Below are 19,486 nucleotides of genomic sequence, written 5' to 3'. Positions count from 1 at the left end.
TTTTCCCATGATCTTTAAAATGATTACTTCACAAGAACATTTCTCTAGTTTTCCAGATGTCTTGTCATTAATTAAGTTTGTTTTTAAACACAGAGCCTCAGATGATTAGTCATGAAATGTGTATTTTAATTCTCAGATGTTTCATATTCATCAGAATCCGTGATGTCTTTTACAAGAACAGTCAGCGTGAAGTGTTTTTCTGTGTTAACAGTTTTGATATGTCTGAGTTATTGGAGCAGATGTCCGTCTGCACAGCGCTCACTTGAGGTTATTACTGTGTGCACTGGCAGTGAAGGAGCTGTTGAATGCAGCCATTTTGGTATGTTGTTCTGTTGAGATGTTTCGTGGTAACATTAGGGCAAACTTGTGTACTTGATGCTTCTGTTGGAGGCTGCTCTGCACTCTGATTTGTGGATGGAGGCCCGCACGCCTGATTAAGCCACTTGTTGAACAGCCTGCGTTCACACATTCACTCGAGGCGCTTCAAGGACAGACTTTGTATGTGACTGCAACATTTCCATGGTAATGTTACAGGATGAGATTTATAAGATTTCAGTCCTGCTTGAGTTGGCAACACCTGCGGTTCATGGTGGTCACAGAAAGTGCAGTTCAATACGACAGCAAACACTTGAGCAGATATTTGATCAGAAATGCAACTTCACAATAAAAGTTTCACTAGTTTAATGCTTTTAATGTGAAGTCGCACAACTATTAAAACATTTACGCCTAGCGTCCACACGACTCCAGCATTTTCCAAACCCTAAAACGGAGACCTTTGAAACACTGCTGACCCTGTTTTTGTTTCTTAGGGTGCTTTCACACCTGACCTGTTTGGTTCAGTTAAAACAAACTCAGGTCCCTTTGCGCTGTTAGTGCGGTTCATTTGAGCGGTCAGTAAAACCCTGGTGCGGACCAAACAACCAAACCAAGACTGCTCGAAAAGGTGGGTCTCAGTCCACTTCTGGTGCGGTTCGTTTGTGGTGTGAAAGAAAACGAACCAACCACAGGATGTCATGACAGCAGATATGTGAGTTCAGCTTCAACAGCCATGTATATCCCATAACCTACTTATACTAATGCATACATGTAACCATGGTAACACATAAGTGTGGGTATTTCCCCTGGTTAAAAAGCTGTTAAAATTGCCGCCATTGTATTCAACTCCGTCCTTTGTCTGTTCATTAAGTCCATTAAAAAGTGTGTGACAGTATGAAGCCCTGAATCTTTACTGTACAAGATGCCTTCCTTTCACCCTGTCTATGTTAGTCATTATTCATAAGATGCTATTGATTTGCATTCTAATAATAGCCTCCTAATAATGCTTACAATCAGTTACTTCTCCATTAGCTCTTTGTGAAACTACAGAACACAAATATAAACAGTTTAGAAGCATTACAGTGCTGCTGCATGAACGTCTGTCAGTCACCAGAATTTCCCCACATGGGTCCTGATGATGCAGGATGACGCCAACACCAAAACTGTCCAATCAACTTCATATTTACGCCTTTTGGTTCGTTTGCAAAAGGTCACTGGGAGCAGGAACCAAACCAAAACTAAAATGCAACAATGGATCATGTTTTTTCCCTCAGGTGCGACCGAATGAACCGAACCACAGGTGTGAATCCACCCTTGGTTTGTAACTATGACGTTGCATTTTAGTCTGGATGACCAGGAATGGAGACTTTTGAAAACACACGCGTTTGCTTCCAAATATGGTCTTAGTTGTTATGATGTGTTGAGTAAAAACAACAAAAACAACCTTTCCCATTGGCTGTTGTCACTGACAGTGTGGCTGTATTTGCTTTGTAACAACTCCCAACATGTTTTCTGCCCCCTGGACCTCCTCATACTCGTGTGTAACATTCAATAACAGTTCCATTGTTGTTGGTGCAAGCAAACAAATCTCTGGTCTTGTTTTATTTTGGTATTTTCTCTTTGGTAATTAAGCAACCAACTGCAGAATATACAATCTCCTTCCTGTTTATCGTCAGCACGGCCGTGCCCAGTGTACATGAACAGTCATGTGATCTGTGTTTTCAGGTGTGTTAGTGTGGATATGGCCTGAGAGAGGGCGATTTGAAACATGAGAATGGCGGACTCCGCCAGTAACTATGAAATCTACATTATAAAGAGGTGGATACAGAATGTCTAGTAAATACACTGAATGGTGAATTCTGAAAAAATGCTGACCATAAGTGGTATCAAAAATGAGACTGAGCTGATGTCGTGAAAATCCTGAGGATTGTAACGTTAATGAAAGTTGGAAAAGGTGTTTTTTCTGAAGCCGACAAACTAAAACCAAAACACAGCCTGAAAATTGCAGGTTCATTCAGCTTTTCCTGGGAAAAGTCAGCAGAGTTTTCAGCAAATTCCCAGTATTCAACCCTGGTCCTTTCACTGACTCAGGTATGTGCATCAGATGAGCCTGTGGTTAGTGGCTGACTCCAACTCTGTGATCAAGAGCAGCGGTTCTTAAATTGATCTTAAATTGATACACATCAGGTCACAGACCCCATTTGATAAGATTTCGCTTCAGGGCACTCAGGTTGAAAGTTTTGTTGTTGTTGTTGTTGTTGAATTTGATTAAGACCGGATTTCTATAGTTGTTAACTGCAGTTGAGGAGGTAAGTGTGGAGGTCATGACACCTATGATCAGAGACGGCACTCTTATGACTCTTTCAGCAGAAACACACGGGGCACGGACATCTTTTTTAAATGTATTTATTTATTTAATCCATGCAGGTAAAAGCCACATGGAACTGTGTAAAAACCAAAAAAACAAGTGCATTCTGTTTCAAAATAATTAAAGTGTATACCTCATTGTACCGAGGGCACCTCTTTCTTTCTGTACACTTTTGCCTTCATGACACATCACATCCTTGCCCCATGTCTTCCGACTGTCACTCACCTCTAGAATGAATTAAACTGTGAAAATAAACTATTGCCCATTTTTCTGGAGACCCCCTGGAACTCCATCAAACACCTGAGGGGCCCGGACCCCTGCTCGAGACTCACTGATCAAGAGAATCACAGAATAAATGATTAAAAGCAAAAGATGTGACAGGACAAAGACAAAGGGAGAACCAAACAGAATAATAGAGACACAGTGAGACATTAAACAGCTTGCAGCCCCATTGATGCAGCTTTTTAAGGAATGTAACAGAGCAGATTTAGGAGGGGGGCGAGCAATTGGACAGGATAAAAATGGAAGAGGAAAGACAAAGAATTCATAACCTACTTTTCCTTCCAGAGGGACGAAACAATAAAAGGTGAAAGAGGAAAAGAAAGGGATTAGTGATGCTGCAACACAGCCATGAAGAGGTTTTACTTTGGTAAGAGGATGAATCTATGCTCCTGAGAACACACCAGTGTAATACTACATACATACGCGTGGGCATCGGGACAGATTCTCAGCAGGATAAATGTGGTTACGATGTGCGATCACACTTTGCTCAATGGAACGAGGGTGTTGCTGCGCGTGTATGTGATATTGTGATCTGTATGCATGTGTATGCATGGGTGGGCGTGCTCAGTACATGCAGTAAGTTCTGTGTGAAGTGCCCTGTGATCCTGTGAATGCATCTGTGTTTGCATCGATGTGTTGTGTGCCTGTCAACTGTTCTTTTCTCAGTCATCATCATCATCATGTCAGGAGATTGGAGCACATGCTGTCGTGTGTTTTCAGTCAGTTTCCTGTTAGCATCTATTCCACGCAGGCAAAATCCTGGTGAGAAGCACATGTGAGTAAAGGTGATGCTGATCCTGATGCACTCAGACAGGTGCCGTGTCTTCCGTATCATCCATTAGCCAAAATCTCACATATACACTGCTTTGCAGAGATTGAGGTCGCTGCGATGATGACAGATAATGGGATACTAGTGACAGCTAGGCATCTCTTTGTACTTTACACATGAATAACCTTCCCGATCTTGGCAGAAGCATTAGGTCTTATGGCTGCTGAGCTGCGCTTCTCAGAAATGGGTTGGGCTGAACAATACAAGAGATGCAGCTACATTAGGCGCCAGAGAAAGACTCTGATGACTGCTGAATAATTTACCTCTCAGTGATCATTCTTCCTGCCATTAAAGTTAAGCGTTCACTGCAGATGGCAGGCTCTCGCCTCTGAGATCAGCTGTTTGGAACGGCCATAAAGACTTTTACTTTCAGACGTGGTCAGATGACACTTCAGCCCAGGCGCTAGAAGAAAATGTTGGTACTGTGCGTTTCTGCAAACCGCAAGTTCATCACACTCATAAGTTTCCGTGGCGATTGCTCTAAGACTGCAAGGGAAGCTCAGCTTCCCCTAAAATATCAAAAAATAAGTGGTCAAATATGTACTGTTGTGTTTACATTTCATTGACTAAATATGCGCGAGAACGCGTTCAACTTTTGTTCAGAATCAGCTACTTATCACAGGACACTGACACGACTTTCTTCTTATTCATTCCCGTAGCGTCACAGTGCATTAAACAGTGGAAGCTCAGCATCCAAAGACTTCAATGGGGAAGCATAGAGTGGGTTGTTCCACTGCAGCGAAACTAGACAGTCATTGGATAAATGCTTGGTTTTGTCCCGCCCATCGGACGCTCAGCGTCTCTGGGGGTCTATGGGGCAGTGGGCTGGCCTCGGCTGGCCTGGACGCTGGGCCTCTGCGTGATGATTGGATGATCTGTCTGAGGCTGAATCCCTTTTTGATTGACAGCGAAATGAGCAAATCAGCGATCTTGAAATATAAACCACCACCAGAGCATTTTTCAAGTTTCATTCCGTTGTTCCGAGTTGATCTGGAGACTTTTCCAATCCTCTTAGTGACTTTTTCTTTGTTAAAAACGACAAGCGACAAATCTAGCATCTTTTTCTGGTGTCATTGGAGACTGTACTCGTGTTTGGAGACTCTGACTTCTGTCGCTCTGCAGTTACTGTCCCCAACGAGCAGCTGATGCTGCTGTGAGCCCCCCCACCGTCCCGTTATTTATAAATAAACAGACACATTTTATGATGTAGGCCGAAAATGAGCTTCCCCTCCTTGAAAGACCAGCAGCCGCCACTGATAAGTTTTACACATATCATATAAACATTTATAGAGCAACAACGCATATGAGCTGACTTTGTCATCAAGAGCTGGAGGGATTGTTGGGTGCAGTGACATCTAGACAAGACAACTGCCAAGCTGCAGATCACTGTTGTTTAGTGATGTGACGTTCGCGAACGAGCCGAGTCTTTGAACCGGCTGTTTGAAGTGAACGAGTGAACCGGCTCTTTAGAGTGAACGAGCCAGTCCCTAATTTCTTTGTTTTTTGCTTTAATTTACTCTGTATGCATTAATTTCAGATTATTTGATCCGGAACGAGTTGAGAGAGACTAGTTTGTGAGGAAGAAAGACAGTGCAGCCGCTCACTTGTTCACTTCAAAGAGCCGGTTCAAAGACTCAGCTTGTTTGCGAACGTCACATCACTACTTGTTGTTTATAAAGGTTGTTGCTATGGCTACACCAAACTTTATATCTGCGGAGTCTATTCTGGGTCTACGTTACAATATCCGTGATGCGAAAATCACCAATGCGATTCGTCATTGAACCCACTAACACCCCCCACCACACACACACACACACACACACACACACACACAGAAACAAAAAACAAAAAAAAACGAACAAACGAACCACATCTTTGAACCAGCTCTCACAAGTGAACGAGAAATCCCTTCACTGCTGTTGTTTTATAAGAAATTATCACTGTGTTTCCACTATGGATAGTGCCACAAAAAATAGTTGTTATTAACCGAGCCATCGCTGCGTTTTCTGTTGGGATAGTTGCACGGAAAGCTGTTTTTTTTTATCAAGGCATCAGTGCGTTTTCAGGCAGGATGGTTCCAAAAAAAGATTTCGTTTTTTACTGAGATAGTGCTGCATTTCCTTTCATGATAGTGCCATGAAAAGCAGTTGTTATGTACCGAGTCATTACTGCATTTTCTGTTGTGTTAGCTGCACAAAAGCAGTTGTTTTTCATCGAGACATCACTTTGTTTCCCGGCAGGATAGTGCCACAAAAATGGTTGTTTTTTTTTACCAACACATTCCTGCTTTTCCAGGATGGATGTTACCATGGAAAGCTGTTGTTTTTTTTACCAAGCCACTGTTGCATTGTCTGATGGAATAGTGTTGTGATCTTAGGTTTTGCTTATCGTTTGATTCCTGTTTTACATGACGTCACTCTCCTCATATGTCTTGTCTTACTTCCTACCCTTTTCTGTTTCCCTGTTTTCCCTGCACACCTGTCTCATATTAGTCTTTTACTCCACCCTAATGTTATCTACCACACCCTCACTGTCTTCATTGTCAGCCAGTCCCTGTGTTTCCCTCCTTGTGCCCGTGCCCGCCCACTCCAGCTGTGTCTCGTTCTTGTAATTAGTTCTCTGTGTACATGTTCCCGTGTCTCTGCCTTTGTTCTTTGTCAGGTTGTCTTGTGTTCGTGGTGTCATTCCCTGTTTCAGTTTCCCTGCCGGTGTTTTTCTCTTGTGTCTCTTGTTAGGTTGCTTCCCCGTGTTCATCACGCCATCCTGATTTATTTTCAGTTTAGTTTTGGTGCTTCTCTTGTACTGTGAGTTACGTCTGCCAGCATCTTCGGTTTCGTTGCCTGCCTGATTTGGATGTGTTTTACCAGCTGCATTAAAGCTTGCTTTTTGTTTAACCCACCTGCCTGCTGCTGCTCTGCTTTTGGGTCTTCTGCTAAACTGAAACCTTAACAAAAAGTACAACAAAAAGTTGGGGTTTTTTAAATTATTTCTACGGAGATCTCACTGCATTTTGGTATTTAAAGCCCACTTTTTAAGCGATTAAAACAGAGTAGTAGACCTTTGTGTAGTTGGCTTCCTGCAGCACTGGTCCATCTTATGTAAAGGCTCAGAGTCAAGCATACGTTATATTTTTGCACCACTAACATGACCGAACAGAGTCCGTCGCCATTTGCAGAAGGGGATACTAATGAAAGCAATCAAAGCACTCTGCTGCAGTGCCATCGTTCACGTTTACTCCAAGATGCTTGATTTGTCCTTGAAGCTTTATCGACATAATTACCACATGATGATGGCACGACAGGCTGGTTGTCTCCTGTCTGTAGACGAGGCGTCAAAGTACAGGAAACACACTTGTAAAGCTGGTGTTATGCAGTAATTAAATCCTGCACATTGGCCGTTAACTTTAAAGGAGCTTGTTACAGCCATGATCATGTCAAGAATGAGAACTCATCCTGACTTCATTTTTCCTCCAGTCTGAATGTGCATATCTAATGGTTTATAAAATTATGTGTCAAATAATTACATATAAATATGGAATCTTATTTCCTCTTTATTCCCTTGCTCCCACTGCTTCTCTGTCATCTCCACAATCCTCTTCAGTCATCTCTTCACCCTGAGTGAAACATCCCCCTTCATTGTCCTCTAATTGACATGTATTCATAAAAAGGGCCGGTCTGAATGCACTCTCACATTTGACTCATACCCACTGACACAAATCGAGATCTGATTACTTACACACACAGAGCAGAATCCTCCAGCTTCCTCGCGCGGACGAAATGAGTTCTGCGCTCGTGACGTCATCTGTGCACGCACGCACAGTTAATCAGGTCTCATGTGTGTATTAATGTTTCATTCTTTGACTCCTTTCTCTTGTTCTGCTCCTAAATCATGCATGTGAGTACGCATGTAACACACGTCTTTGTCTACACTCGTTTTTTTCTCCCCCTAATCTCGAAGCTCGTCCTGCTATTTCTAGAAATCAACATGAAGCTGTGTTTCATCATTCTGCATTGTCAGAGTGTGGACTGGATGAGCACTTGAATTTCAAGGAATTATAATCCGCCCGTCCCTAAACTGCAGCGACAACCTCGTCATATTTAACTCTGAGTCCTTGGCGGAGGCAGGGAGCCGGAGCCGCTGCAGTGGAGGGAGATAATTTAGGAATGTTGGTTGAAATAATGCGCTACATGATTCACATGGATGCCATCCACGCATGAATAATTCATTCCTGCAGTATTTCCCCCAACCTCATCACTCTCCCTCCTCCCCATACGCTTCCTCTCTTTCTTTACTCCTCAACTTTTCTTTTGTTGTTCTCCGACTCTCACTCTTTCACACTCTCCAGCTCTCATCTCTGAGGACACAGGTTTGGATTCAGATGTAATTGCAAACTCTTAGGAAATTATCAGCGTATAAAGAATAAGACTCTGTCAGTCTCTCGCTGCAACACGAGTGAGCTTTAATAACTTTTTAGCTGTGATTCAATCGGTCTGGAACTGAAGTGCGTTGTGGGTCCAATCACCATGTTTGAGGTATTCTGCATTTTCTGTGTGTTCTCTGTATGATAAAGATAGCGGTACATAACTTCAGGATAATTAAGTAATAATATTGTATGAGAAAGGTGGTAAAATTAGATCATTTTTTAAACAAGATAGTTGGTAATGTCCATAAACTGTGTACTAATATCCTCATAAGAGGTTTGAGGCAGCACTGCAGGGTCAGCACTCCAACTTTTAGCTTTTAGCTACCCTAACCAAGTGGTTTTTGTGCCTAAACCTAACCAGACCTTAACCACAGGGCATCATGGTGATTTCGGAACGGACTTCGGAACAATGGGTTTAATATGGTCGGAACAACAAGATGTCGGACCAATGGGCAGTTCCCAGCCTGTGAGGGTGTGAGGTGTACAGTGTGTACAGAGGGAAGCAGCTCCCTCGGTGTGTCATGGTGAAGACAGCAGGCAGAAAAGAGTGATGACAGACAGCAGAATTAAGTGTCTGGATAAGCTCAGGGCTACATCAACAACCAGACTGAGACCTTCTTGAAGAGGTGGTCTCAGTCCGGTTCCAAAGGAACTCTGGTGCGGTTGGTTTGTGGTGAGAAGGTGTTGCAACCTGGATGTGAAGCAACTGCAGTCACATGACACATTGTTTGGGTTAAACATGAGCATGTTACAGTCCTGGAGGATTATTAATGTGCACCTCCTCCTGTACTGCCTTAATATGCACATTCAGCACATCCAATGCATCAAAACATTGTTTTCTAGTTGGAGCCGCGTTTGCCTCGTTTTCAAACTGTATGCTTTGACTAAAATGAACAATGACAGCAATATAGTCCACGATGAGCAGCGCTAAAATCAACCTGCGTAGTTGTCCCTCCATTGTGACATTAGAAAGTGTCACATTTATCTTGCAAGTGTACTCTTCTTCAACGTTTGCTTTACTTCCTGGATTTTTCCCACATGGAAATTCTGACCAATCAAGAGCAGCTTTCTCACACAAGGCATTTGATCTGGTCCTCTTGTAAATGCTGCCGTGAGAACACCAACCAACTCTAGGCAACTATACAACTTTGGAACAACATGAGTCCCTGATTCAGACCAAAGGAGACCACTCTAGGTCTTTAAAAACCCAGTTTGATTGCTACAATCATGGCTGCAAATGTCCCAACCAGTTTTTGTTACGCATTGGCAGCTGTTTCACCTACAGGTGCCACGCCCTCCACCATCCTCTTCTCCACCTGATATTTATCTTAGTTTACATGTAATCTGAACTTCACATTTCAGTTGAATTTTATCTATAATATCACAAATCACAGTTTGCCTCAGAGGGCTCGTGTGTGAAACAAATGTAATTAATATATTCATCGTTTGCAGAAATGTGCAACACCAACATTTTATTCTGTCGACTGGCTGATAGAAGTGGTGGAGTTGGGTGTTTTTATTTTGACAGCTGTCTGGGTCTCTATAACTGGCTGTCTTCAGAGGCCGATCACAGATTCACAGAATAAATATTTATATTCAATAACAGTGTAGTAGTACAACTCCATGCTTCCAAAGAGGCCTCACAGCCACTGCTTTACAGCTTCGCCTCAGGCAAAATGTTCAAGAGCACTTGTCCATGAGTGACAGCACACTACCATTATCTCACACTTTGTGGTGTACACATGCTCGAACCCTCCACAGCCGGGCAGTCCCCATGGAAACAGCTGCTACGCTGTCTTTAATTGCCCCATAAAGGGTCGTCCACAGTGTGACGGTGCCCCTAACATCTCTGATATGAAGCTACTGATTAAACCCCCTCAGCTTTGATTTCATGCTCGTATTAGTGTTTCGAGTGTTGCCATGGAACACCCATCAGGGTCGTATTTCACTAATGGAAGAAAGCACTCGGCTGGGCACGCACTTCACAGCACTGCTGCACCAACCGGGCCCCTGCATGCTATTAACTCATTTGACTTGGCTGGACCCGCTTGGAGAAGCCCAGAAGCTTTCGACTCCACTGAAACATTTTCATCTCTTTTGTCTCTCCGCTTCTCTCTCTGTAGCTCTTTCACTTCCTCCTGCGTTCCCTCCTCAGACAGCAGCGCTTCACACATTGTCACTGTGGGGGATAAATGGGGGATTATGTCAAATATGGAAAGAGGAAGAACAAGGTTTATGGGTTTGTGGAACACGGTCAGCGTTAAAGTGGGTCCCACTACTGTCACAGCAGAGCATGGAAACTGTCAGGATGATTTAAGATAAAGCAAATCTCTGTCATAGATAATTACTCATGGAAGGAGCTAAGTTTTAGTCGGTGCCAGCGTCTCTGAGTGCTGCAGGCTCTTATACGGAGGAGTCTCACAGTTGCAGTCCATTAAGGGATCATCAGTCTGGAGAGGCACCGCTGTTCACACTCACAGGGAGTGAATTGAGCACAATCACCTGACCAAAAACCTCTGCCACAATCCTGATGCTCCTCTCAGAGAGCACAATAACACAGCAGGCAACCAGCGACAATGGCTGCTATTTTTGATCACAGAAAACTTCTAGACTGTAGTGAGATCACATCTCTGTGCGACTGCAGCCAGGAGTGCATGCTTAATAAAACAGATGATGATTAAGTCTAATTAGATTCATTTGCACTGAGAGCTCTGAGATCATTAGTAATGCAAAGAAGTGTGAGCAGCACAGGGTCAGTCCTGCTACAGTTTATCATCCTGGTCAAATGATTCCTCCGTGTGGAGCTGTATGAATTCATTGTCTTCCTCCTTTATGTGAGCTACCTATGGACTATACTAGATATTATATGATCTGTTTATTTTCAATGCAGGATTGGTTTGACATCTGCTTTATTTCAGTGCTATTTATTTCTGCCTGTGCCGCTGTTATTAAAAATAAAGTCACGCTATCAGTTTGGAGAAACAGCAGGAGTGCCAACACGATGTGATGCACTGCTGTGAACAGGGGCAGCATCAAACATATTTGAACCACCTTAAAAAATAAATATATTAGTTTAAGACTACGCTATTGTTAAAAAACTTTCCCCCCTGTTCCTTGCTGTGTCACAACCCTCTCAGACAAGGAAGTGAAGCCATTATATCGTGCTCTTGAAAGCCAGACTCCATTGAGAAAAACAGTGATTTGACATCACTGAACACAGGAGTTGATGGCTTGATCAGGTAGTTTCTAGAGCTGCCCCGACTAAGAATTTTCCTAGTCGACCAACAGTCGTCATCAGGGTCCATCAGTGGACTAGTCTCCTGCATGTTTCTGATATGAATGTAATGATGAAATGATATATTTTGGTGGTTTGAGTTGAAGGTGTGAGAAAGAATAGTATCAGTAACATTGTTAACACTGTGCTACATTACAGAGAAATACAAACCGTACTAATGAACCTTCATTAATATAGGCCTATATTTTATCTCCAAGTGCACGTCACACACTGAGCGAGCCGCCTGTTAATGACGCTGTGGGCTAATGGGCATGTAGCTACTTCCATGTTTCACATGATACGTCATGTTTGTAGTCGACCAATGAAGATGAGTTTACATATCACCTTGGGTTCGTCCTTCACCTTCTCAAAATGATCCCACACTTTGGATTTCCTGCCCGACATGTTATTAACTAGCCTGTGGAATAACCGCAGGTACCAGCCCTGGAGATTAACCTGACTGCTGTCTGACTGCTGAGCGTGGACACTTCCTGTGTCTGTCCTTTCACATTAAAGTCACACATGGTCCAGTCTTATAGGTTTGGATTTATTTTTCACAAGGTGCAGCTCCTAATGGCACGGAAGCGTATTGCATTCACTTGACAAATTAAAAAAAAAAAAATCTGTTCTATTGAGAATTTTTTTCTGTTTTTCAGAGTATTTTTTTCCGAGTTAAGAGAGCAATAGAACAACAGATGCTTTTATTCCTTTCTTGAGGGCTGGATATAATGGAAGCAAACATGACCCGCTTGTTTAGTTTAATCCAGTTTTACTTTGTTTTGGGTTTGAGACACTGGGAGATACTCTTGTCTTTTAGTCATGTAGATGGTGTTATCATTAGCTTATGGACTTTACGTAGGCACCTTACTTGAATCACCACGTAGCCAGCCTGAATGCATTTCAGATGCATCATCTTGTATCCATGGAGCCTGCCATATGTGTCCAACTGATTCTGGAGAACACTGCAATGTCCAACAGATCTGAATGGGCATTTCGTCTGAACAACCGCAAAGTCTTAAGGTGCTATCAAGAAAGGAATGAAAGCGTCTCTATTGCTCTCTTAACTCAGACAAAAATACTCAGAAAAAAACAGGAAAAAATGATCACGAAAAACAGAAAAAAATTACCATGAAAAACAGAAAAAAATACACAGAAAAACAAAACAAAAAAATACCACAGAAAACAGAAAAAACATTACCATGAAAAACAGAAAAAAATTACTCCGAAAAACAGGAAAAAAAAATTACCATGAAAAACAGCAAAAAAAAATTACGATGAAAAACAAAAAAAGTTACACCAAAAAACAAAACAAAAAAATACCACAGAAAACAGAAAAAAAATTACCATGAAAAACAGAAAAAAAAAATTACTCCGAAAAACAGAAAAAATTACTCAATAAAACTTTTTTTTTTTTTTAATTTGTCAAATGAATGCAATGCGTTTCAGTATGATTGAGTTTCACATTTTGTTTTGTTTATTTCTGCTACTAAGCAACCGATGAAATCTTGCCAACTAATCACCTTTCCAGCCGACTAACATTTGGTCCACTATTGGAGGCAGCCCTAATATATTACTTCTGTGAGTTAGTTGCTAACTGCTATCAATTACTTTTTAAATGTCCCGCGATGGATTGCATGCATAACATGTTGTCAAAACCTCATACCTATGCCACCCATGATCCTCCCTGCCTTCTTCCTGTTTATATAGACACCATTTAGGCACTGTTGCTACATCTGACGCCTGCTTGAAGGCAAGACAACTCTGTCCCTTCATTCTGCGATAATACCTTTTATACACAACAGCGAGGCAGCATAACAGTTTAAAATTCTCCCCTTAAAGGGACAGTGTCATCGGGGCTCAAGTCAAGCCATGCCAGCAAATATGTGAGGGATAGGTTGAAGCATGTGGGAGCATGACTGCAGCACAGTTGGTAATATGACGAGATAAATTCAGTGAACCACGTGTACCAACAAATGGTATTGTTTGTATGTAAATGACCGTTTTAACCACCAGTTCTGTGTTTTCTTTTTGTGCACAGATTCTTGTTGGAGAGCTGTGTGCCTTTTTCACCAAGGCAGAGGGAACCCAGGAGAAGACCATAGTGACTGCAGACTGCTGCTACTTCAACCCCCTGCTGAGACGTATAATACGCTTCCTAGGTGAACACACCGCTTTGTGTAACGCAGCCCCCTCTGTTCTCTACAGGCCTGTGAAAGGGCATTTTTGTGTCTTGGTGTGTGGTTCTGACAGAGAGAGCGCGACACAAGAGCCAAAAGATCAAAGCAACATGAAAGAAAAGGTTGACTTGTAAGAACGTGACCTGCTACACCTCTGAGTTTGTCAACCAGAGCTTGTAGCTGTTAATTGGATGATAAACTGCGATATAATCTGTGAGGTAAGATATTCAGGATCGTGGCAGGAAGACACTTGTGAATATTAAGTAGCCTGCTCATTTACATGTTGGGCTGAATCAGCTGAGGTGGAGGCTTCTTGTTGCAATTTCACACCTCAGCTGATAATAATGTGTTGGGGCTATTTTAGGAAGCAGAAACTTATTATCACCTGTTTCATCTCGTAGTGCTGTTACGTGTTCTCTGTCTAACATCGGATGTGCTTTTCGTCATCCTCTGATACTTCTTAACTTTCCCACCCACACCCCTAACTCTCCTCCCCAGGTGTCTATGCCTTTGGCCTGTTCACCACCACCATCTTTGCCAATGCGGGCCAGGTGGTGACAGGAAACCAGACGCCTCACTTCCTGTCTGCCTGCCGCCCAAACTACACAGCGTTAGGCTGCCAGTCCACCATGCAGTACATCGCAGAGCGCCGCGCCTGCACAGGCAACCCGCTGATCGTCATGTCTGCGAGGAAGTCCTTCCCGTCCAAGGACGCAGCGCTCAGCGTCTACTCCGCAGTGTACACAGTGGTAGGTTAGAGCATGCTGGAGGTGATACTTTGTGCTTCTGTTCATGTAAGCTGCAAATTTAAATCATATTCAATTGAAGAGGGCTGATCCTGTGCCAACGTTTTCACTTTTACTCACTGATTCATTCAGACTGAAATACTAAATGTAGCTTTTCTTGCTCAGAACCAGCGTTGTTGAGTGTTAGATACCAGACTGATACCACTCTCATGCCTATGCCGTAAACATGAAGCTACAGCCAATTAGCTTAGCTTAGCACAAAAACTTGTTTGTTTAATCCATACAAACTAGTCCATACCCATTGAGTGCACAGTTGCCCACGTACAGTTTCACATGGTGTGTGTTTGGGATACAGGTCATAGGACATTGCAGATTAAATAGTCGACTGAACCCATTAAGAAGAGCAATGTATTCAGACAGAGTGTTTGTGAAGTTGATAGTACGATTGCTTTATTGAAAGTACAGTAGTACCACTGACAATAGTGGGATAGTTAGTGGGCTAAAACTGTACATTAGTTAAAGATAGTTAAAGTGTTTATATGTTGTATTGACTTAAAAGTGGAGCGCACTGGTAGTTCACATGGAAAAGGTGCGGCTAGCCCTTGTTGCAGCAGCATACCATACCATGACTTAGTCATACCAAACATTAGAAACAACACCAACATTGGTCCACAGGGGGAGCCACAGCGATCGGTCGCATTTTAGCCATTTTGAAGCATTTTTCTGTTGTTATAGCGCCACCCAGTTGACAATTAGAGTTAAATTTCTCCAGTCACCTTGAGGCGTCCTGTTCTACATATCTACCAAGTTTAGTAAAAATCCATATGGCGGTTAGGCCTAGATAAGAAATGAGCTCTCTAGCGCCCCCATTTTGTTTGATGGGGTCAATAATGGAGGGGTCCCCTCAGATTATGTGTGGTCATATGCCTACAAAGTTGCGTGGTGATGGGTGAAACCCTTGAGATGTTCTACACCTTTATGTGATGAGCCACGCCCTCCGCAATATTCATTGCCTTATAGAAGCTCAGTTTTAGGAAGTTTTCCAACTTTTGCCAAGAGGGAACTTTAGATATTGGTCCCTAGATTATGTTCACCCAGTTTCATGCAGATCGCTCAAACTTCCTAGGAAGAGATCCATTTGAAGTGTTTTTATCTCTTATCTTAACCAGCGGTGACCACTAATGTCCATGATTTATCCCTGACAGCGTGCGATACCTGATACTGTGTGTTATGTATTGTACTGTCTGTTTTGTTTTACTTACGCCTTCTGTCTGTATCCCAAATTCCCCCCCAGGGACATTAAAGTTTTACCTTACCTTAGTCTCATTCACCCAGTCACACAAACATAACCAAGGCGCCACCTGCTACTTAGTTTTAAACATTCAAACACCCTTACACACCAATTTGGCATTCAGTATCTTGCCCAAGAATACTTTGACATGCAGACTGGAGGATCCCGGATCGAATCGCCCATCTTGCGATTAGTGGACAACCCGCTCTACCTCCTGAGCCACAGCCACCCAAAGCATGAGGTGGGCTTTACAACAGTTTCAGATGCCGGTAGATGTTGTGGGAACAGTGAGACACTGACAAATGCAGAGAAAAGGCTGATATAAGTGGTATTCAATTATGACAAATCACCCCATTGTTCCAATACTAATTGGTGAGTGGTCAGGTGAATCTCTGTGGTGAGTGCAATGCTGTTAACTTTGCAGATAAATAACTACCTAGTTAGCTGTTGGGCTGTGAGGGAGCTACAGAGTATGTCAGCATACTTTCCTGTAGGCAACTGTTTTTGAGGGAGACAGAGACCAAGACCTCATGTAAGGGGGGACATGGGGGAGATTACAGGAGATTAGTTTGTGTGTGTTCTTCTGTTAATAATATTTGATTGCCCAGTAGTGGACAGAGCCCCACTCCACAGGCTGTTTTGCCTGACATGCTTTGCCAAAGTGTTTTTAAAGTGTTTGTGCCTGTAGCAGTGTGACCCGGCCATGGAGGTGCTGGGGAGTGGATTTTGTTTGCTTTAGGCTGCTGTCAGCCCTAGAGTGGTCTCCTCTGGTCTGAATCAGGGACTCATGTTGTTCCAAAGTTGTATAATTGCCTAGAGTTGGTTGGTGTTCTCACGGCAGCATTTACAAGAGGACCAGATCAAATGCCTTGTGTGAGAAAGCTGCTCTTGATTGGTCAGAATTTCCATGTGGGAAAAATCCAGGAAGTAAAGCAAACGTTGAAGAAGAGTACACTTGCAAGATAAATGTGACACTTTCTAATGTCACAATGGAGGGACAACTACGCAGGTTGATTTTAGCGCTGCTCATCGTGGACTATATTGCTGTCATTGTTCATTTTAGTCAAAGCATACAGTTTGAAAACGAGGCAAACGCGGCTCCAACTAGAAAACAATGTTTTGATGCATTGGATGTGCTGAATGTGCATATTAAGGCAGTACAGGAGGAGGTGCACATTAATAATCCTCCAGGACTGTAACATGCTCATGTTTAACCCAAACAATGTGTCATGTGACTGCAGTTGCTTCACATCCAGGTCGCAACACCTTCTCACCACAAACCAACCGCACCAGAGTTCCTTTGGAACCGGACTGAGACCACCTCTTCAAGAAGGTCTCAGTCCGGTTGTTTTGGTGCACACCTGAGTGTGATTGCTGTGTTCACACCTGCCCAAAGGAACCGCACTGAGGGGGGAACTTGAGTTTGATTAAACCGAACCAAACAGGGCAGGTGTGAGAGCATCCTTTGACTGTTTTCCCATGTCTCCAGTCTTTATGCTAAGCTAACCTGTCGCTGTAGCTTCACAGACATGAGAGTGGTGTCAGTCGTCTTACTGAACTCTTGGCAAGAAAACAAAGGAAGTATTTTCCAAAAATGTCAAACTTTGGATTGGATAGATTTTGTCAAATTGAACAGGGTGAGTTTTCAAACCTTTGTGAAATTAGACTGAAAAAAACTTTATCAATCACAGATTGGAGCTACGTTAGAGAGGAGCGCTGTGTATCTCATATTTGAGCCCCACACATTATCCCTGCTGATTCAGCTTACCTTAAATCCAGTGGTGAGGCTGGAAGTGATGAATCACGAGCAATATAAAACTTTTCAACTGTGGTCGGACTGAACATGAAGCAAATATTCACCCTGATGGGATGTTTTTACAGGCTGTTTATGACACAAACACTTAACCAGGATTTCAGCTGTAGCTATCGAGCAACTTAAACTCCATATCTTTGTGTTTTATTACTCCAGAGCTCCCTCCTTTCCTTCTTACCTCAGTACGTTAAGTAATTCATCGTCATAAAGCCTCACTAGAAATAAAACTTTGCTAATGTTGGAGCGTTTTCAAATTTAGCTGACACTCCATCACTTTAATTCATGCCAACTAGATCAAACACGTTTGCATCCTCCCATATCTCTGCATTTACGTTATTGCAGTTTCACTGCCTCTAAAATTCTGTTTGTGTTCAGGCTGAACTGTAAAAGAAAGATTTTGTGGTTGTAATTCTACTTTGTTGAGATAATTGTTAAGCTTGTTAAGCTTTAAGCAGCCAGTGAGAAGACTGCTTTCTGTCTCTGTCAGGTTATAATGATGCGTACACGCCTGTGTGTCTTGTGTTGCTTCCTTTTGTTTGTTGTACCCTACTGTGCGCGCCCCTCCTCTGTGCATCCTCTGCAGATGTACGTGACACTGGTGTTCAAGACCAAAGGCACGCGGCTGACCAAGCCCACCATCAGCCTCACGCTGCTCTGCCTGGCCATGCTGGTAGGCGTGGTCAGGGTGGCTGAGTACCGCAACCACTGGGGGGATGTCCTGGCGGGATTCTTCACCGGGGGAGCCATCGCTGTGTTCCTGGTAAGAAACTGGAGCAATGTTTTCCCCCTAGGTCAACGTTAAGTGCATGTTTCACGCTTACTGATGAAATCTGTACCCTCAGATTTATGGTCAAGGCAGATTTCTTGACTTTACACATTGATACATCCACAGTGGCTGAACGGATTTTTGCCATTCAAGCTCCATTTGAAACGTCTGTATCTCTTCGTTCTTTTGCAATGTGAACTGCGAAGGTAGCCCTGACCAATCTCCTCCAATGTTGGTTTATATCAAGAGATACATGCTGAAATATTTGTAAATCCGTTAAATCACCAGGAAGATGTGAAGTGTGTGAAAATTTAAAAGATGAACAGAGAGCAAAAGCTTGACCGTCTTGTCGTGCTTAGTCACAGTTGCTAAGCTGTGATTGGACTGTCGCAGTGGAGCGCAGGGTTTAGCAAAGGGTCACTTCTCCTAATTTCTTTCTTTCTTTCTCTCTAACTCGTTCACCTGCTCTCTATCTCCAGGTGACTTGTGTGATTAACAACTTCCAGCAGATGCTGCCGAGTCCTCCTCCACTGCGACCCCAGCGCCCTGAGTCCGTGCTGGGCATGCCGATGGTGACGCTGCCCTGTGTGGAGAGTCCACTCGAAAAGTTAAGTGGCCCTCAGGTAAGGGGCGGGGGTGGGTGTGAGGCACGCCTGCGCTCACAAAACAGGGGCTGAGATACACACCCCTTGTCTCTTACCTGAATCCGTTGTCCTCCTTCTTTCCCCGAAAAGAACAAATCCCTCAAACATGCATGCGCCGAGCCCCACCTGCACCAACAAAAACATCCAAGTGAATCCTTTAAATCTCTAAGCCTTGTTGTGGGCTGATAGGAGCGCAGCTGAGATTTGTTCTGTATGAAATGAGCCGGCGTTTTATTTCAGCCAGAGGAGAGAACAAATTGTAGTGTGAATGTTTGCTCCTAAACTCCACAGTGTTACACTTTTCCTTCTTATCAGGGATTTAGAGAGTCACTTATCTGTTTGAGGTGAGTCAGCAGTTTGGCTGACACACTCCAGGTGTAATTTACCATTCTGATACAATGCAGAGCAGTTGGCTGGAGGAGAACTATGAATTCAGCTGAAGGTCTCCTCAACAGTTCAACGGTGCTGCATTTTTCTAAGGATATCGTGGCGAGTAGGGCTGACACGAATGCTTCAAAGCTTTGATGACTGCAGTGGTAGTCAACGTCCAAATCAGTG

At 43.2% G+C, this 19,486-nt stretch overlaps 1 protein-coding gene across 1 annotated transcript in view; it reads left to right on the top strand.

Moving 5' to 3' along the window:
* Positions 1–19,486, top strand: part of plppr2a (phospholipid phosphatase related 2a) — a 199,326-nt gene that overhangs the window by 74,093 nt on the left and 105,747 nt on the right. The window contains exons 4-7 of the mRNA XM_049560770.1: positions 13,530–13,650; positions 14,167–14,417; positions 18,102–18,278; positions 18,764–18,891. Coding sequence (XP_049416727.1) covers positions 13,530–13,650; positions 14,167–14,417; positions 18,102–18,278; positions 18,764–18,891 — 677 coding nt within the window. The remainder of the gene's footprint in view (positions 1–13,529; positions 13,651–14,166; positions 14,418–18,101; positions 18,279–18,763; positions 18,892–19,486) is intronic.

Source organism: Epinephelus fuscoguttatus, linkage group LG19 (genome assembly GCF_011397635.1).
Source record: "Epinephelus fuscoguttatus linkage group LG19, E.fuscoguttatus.final_Chr_v1".
NCBI lineage: Eukaryota > Metazoa > Chordata > Actinopteri > Perciformes > Serranidae > Epinephelus > Epinephelus fuscoguttatus.
Note: the sequence above shows the minus strand (reverse complement) of the source record. Positions and strands in the feature narration are given on the sequence as shown.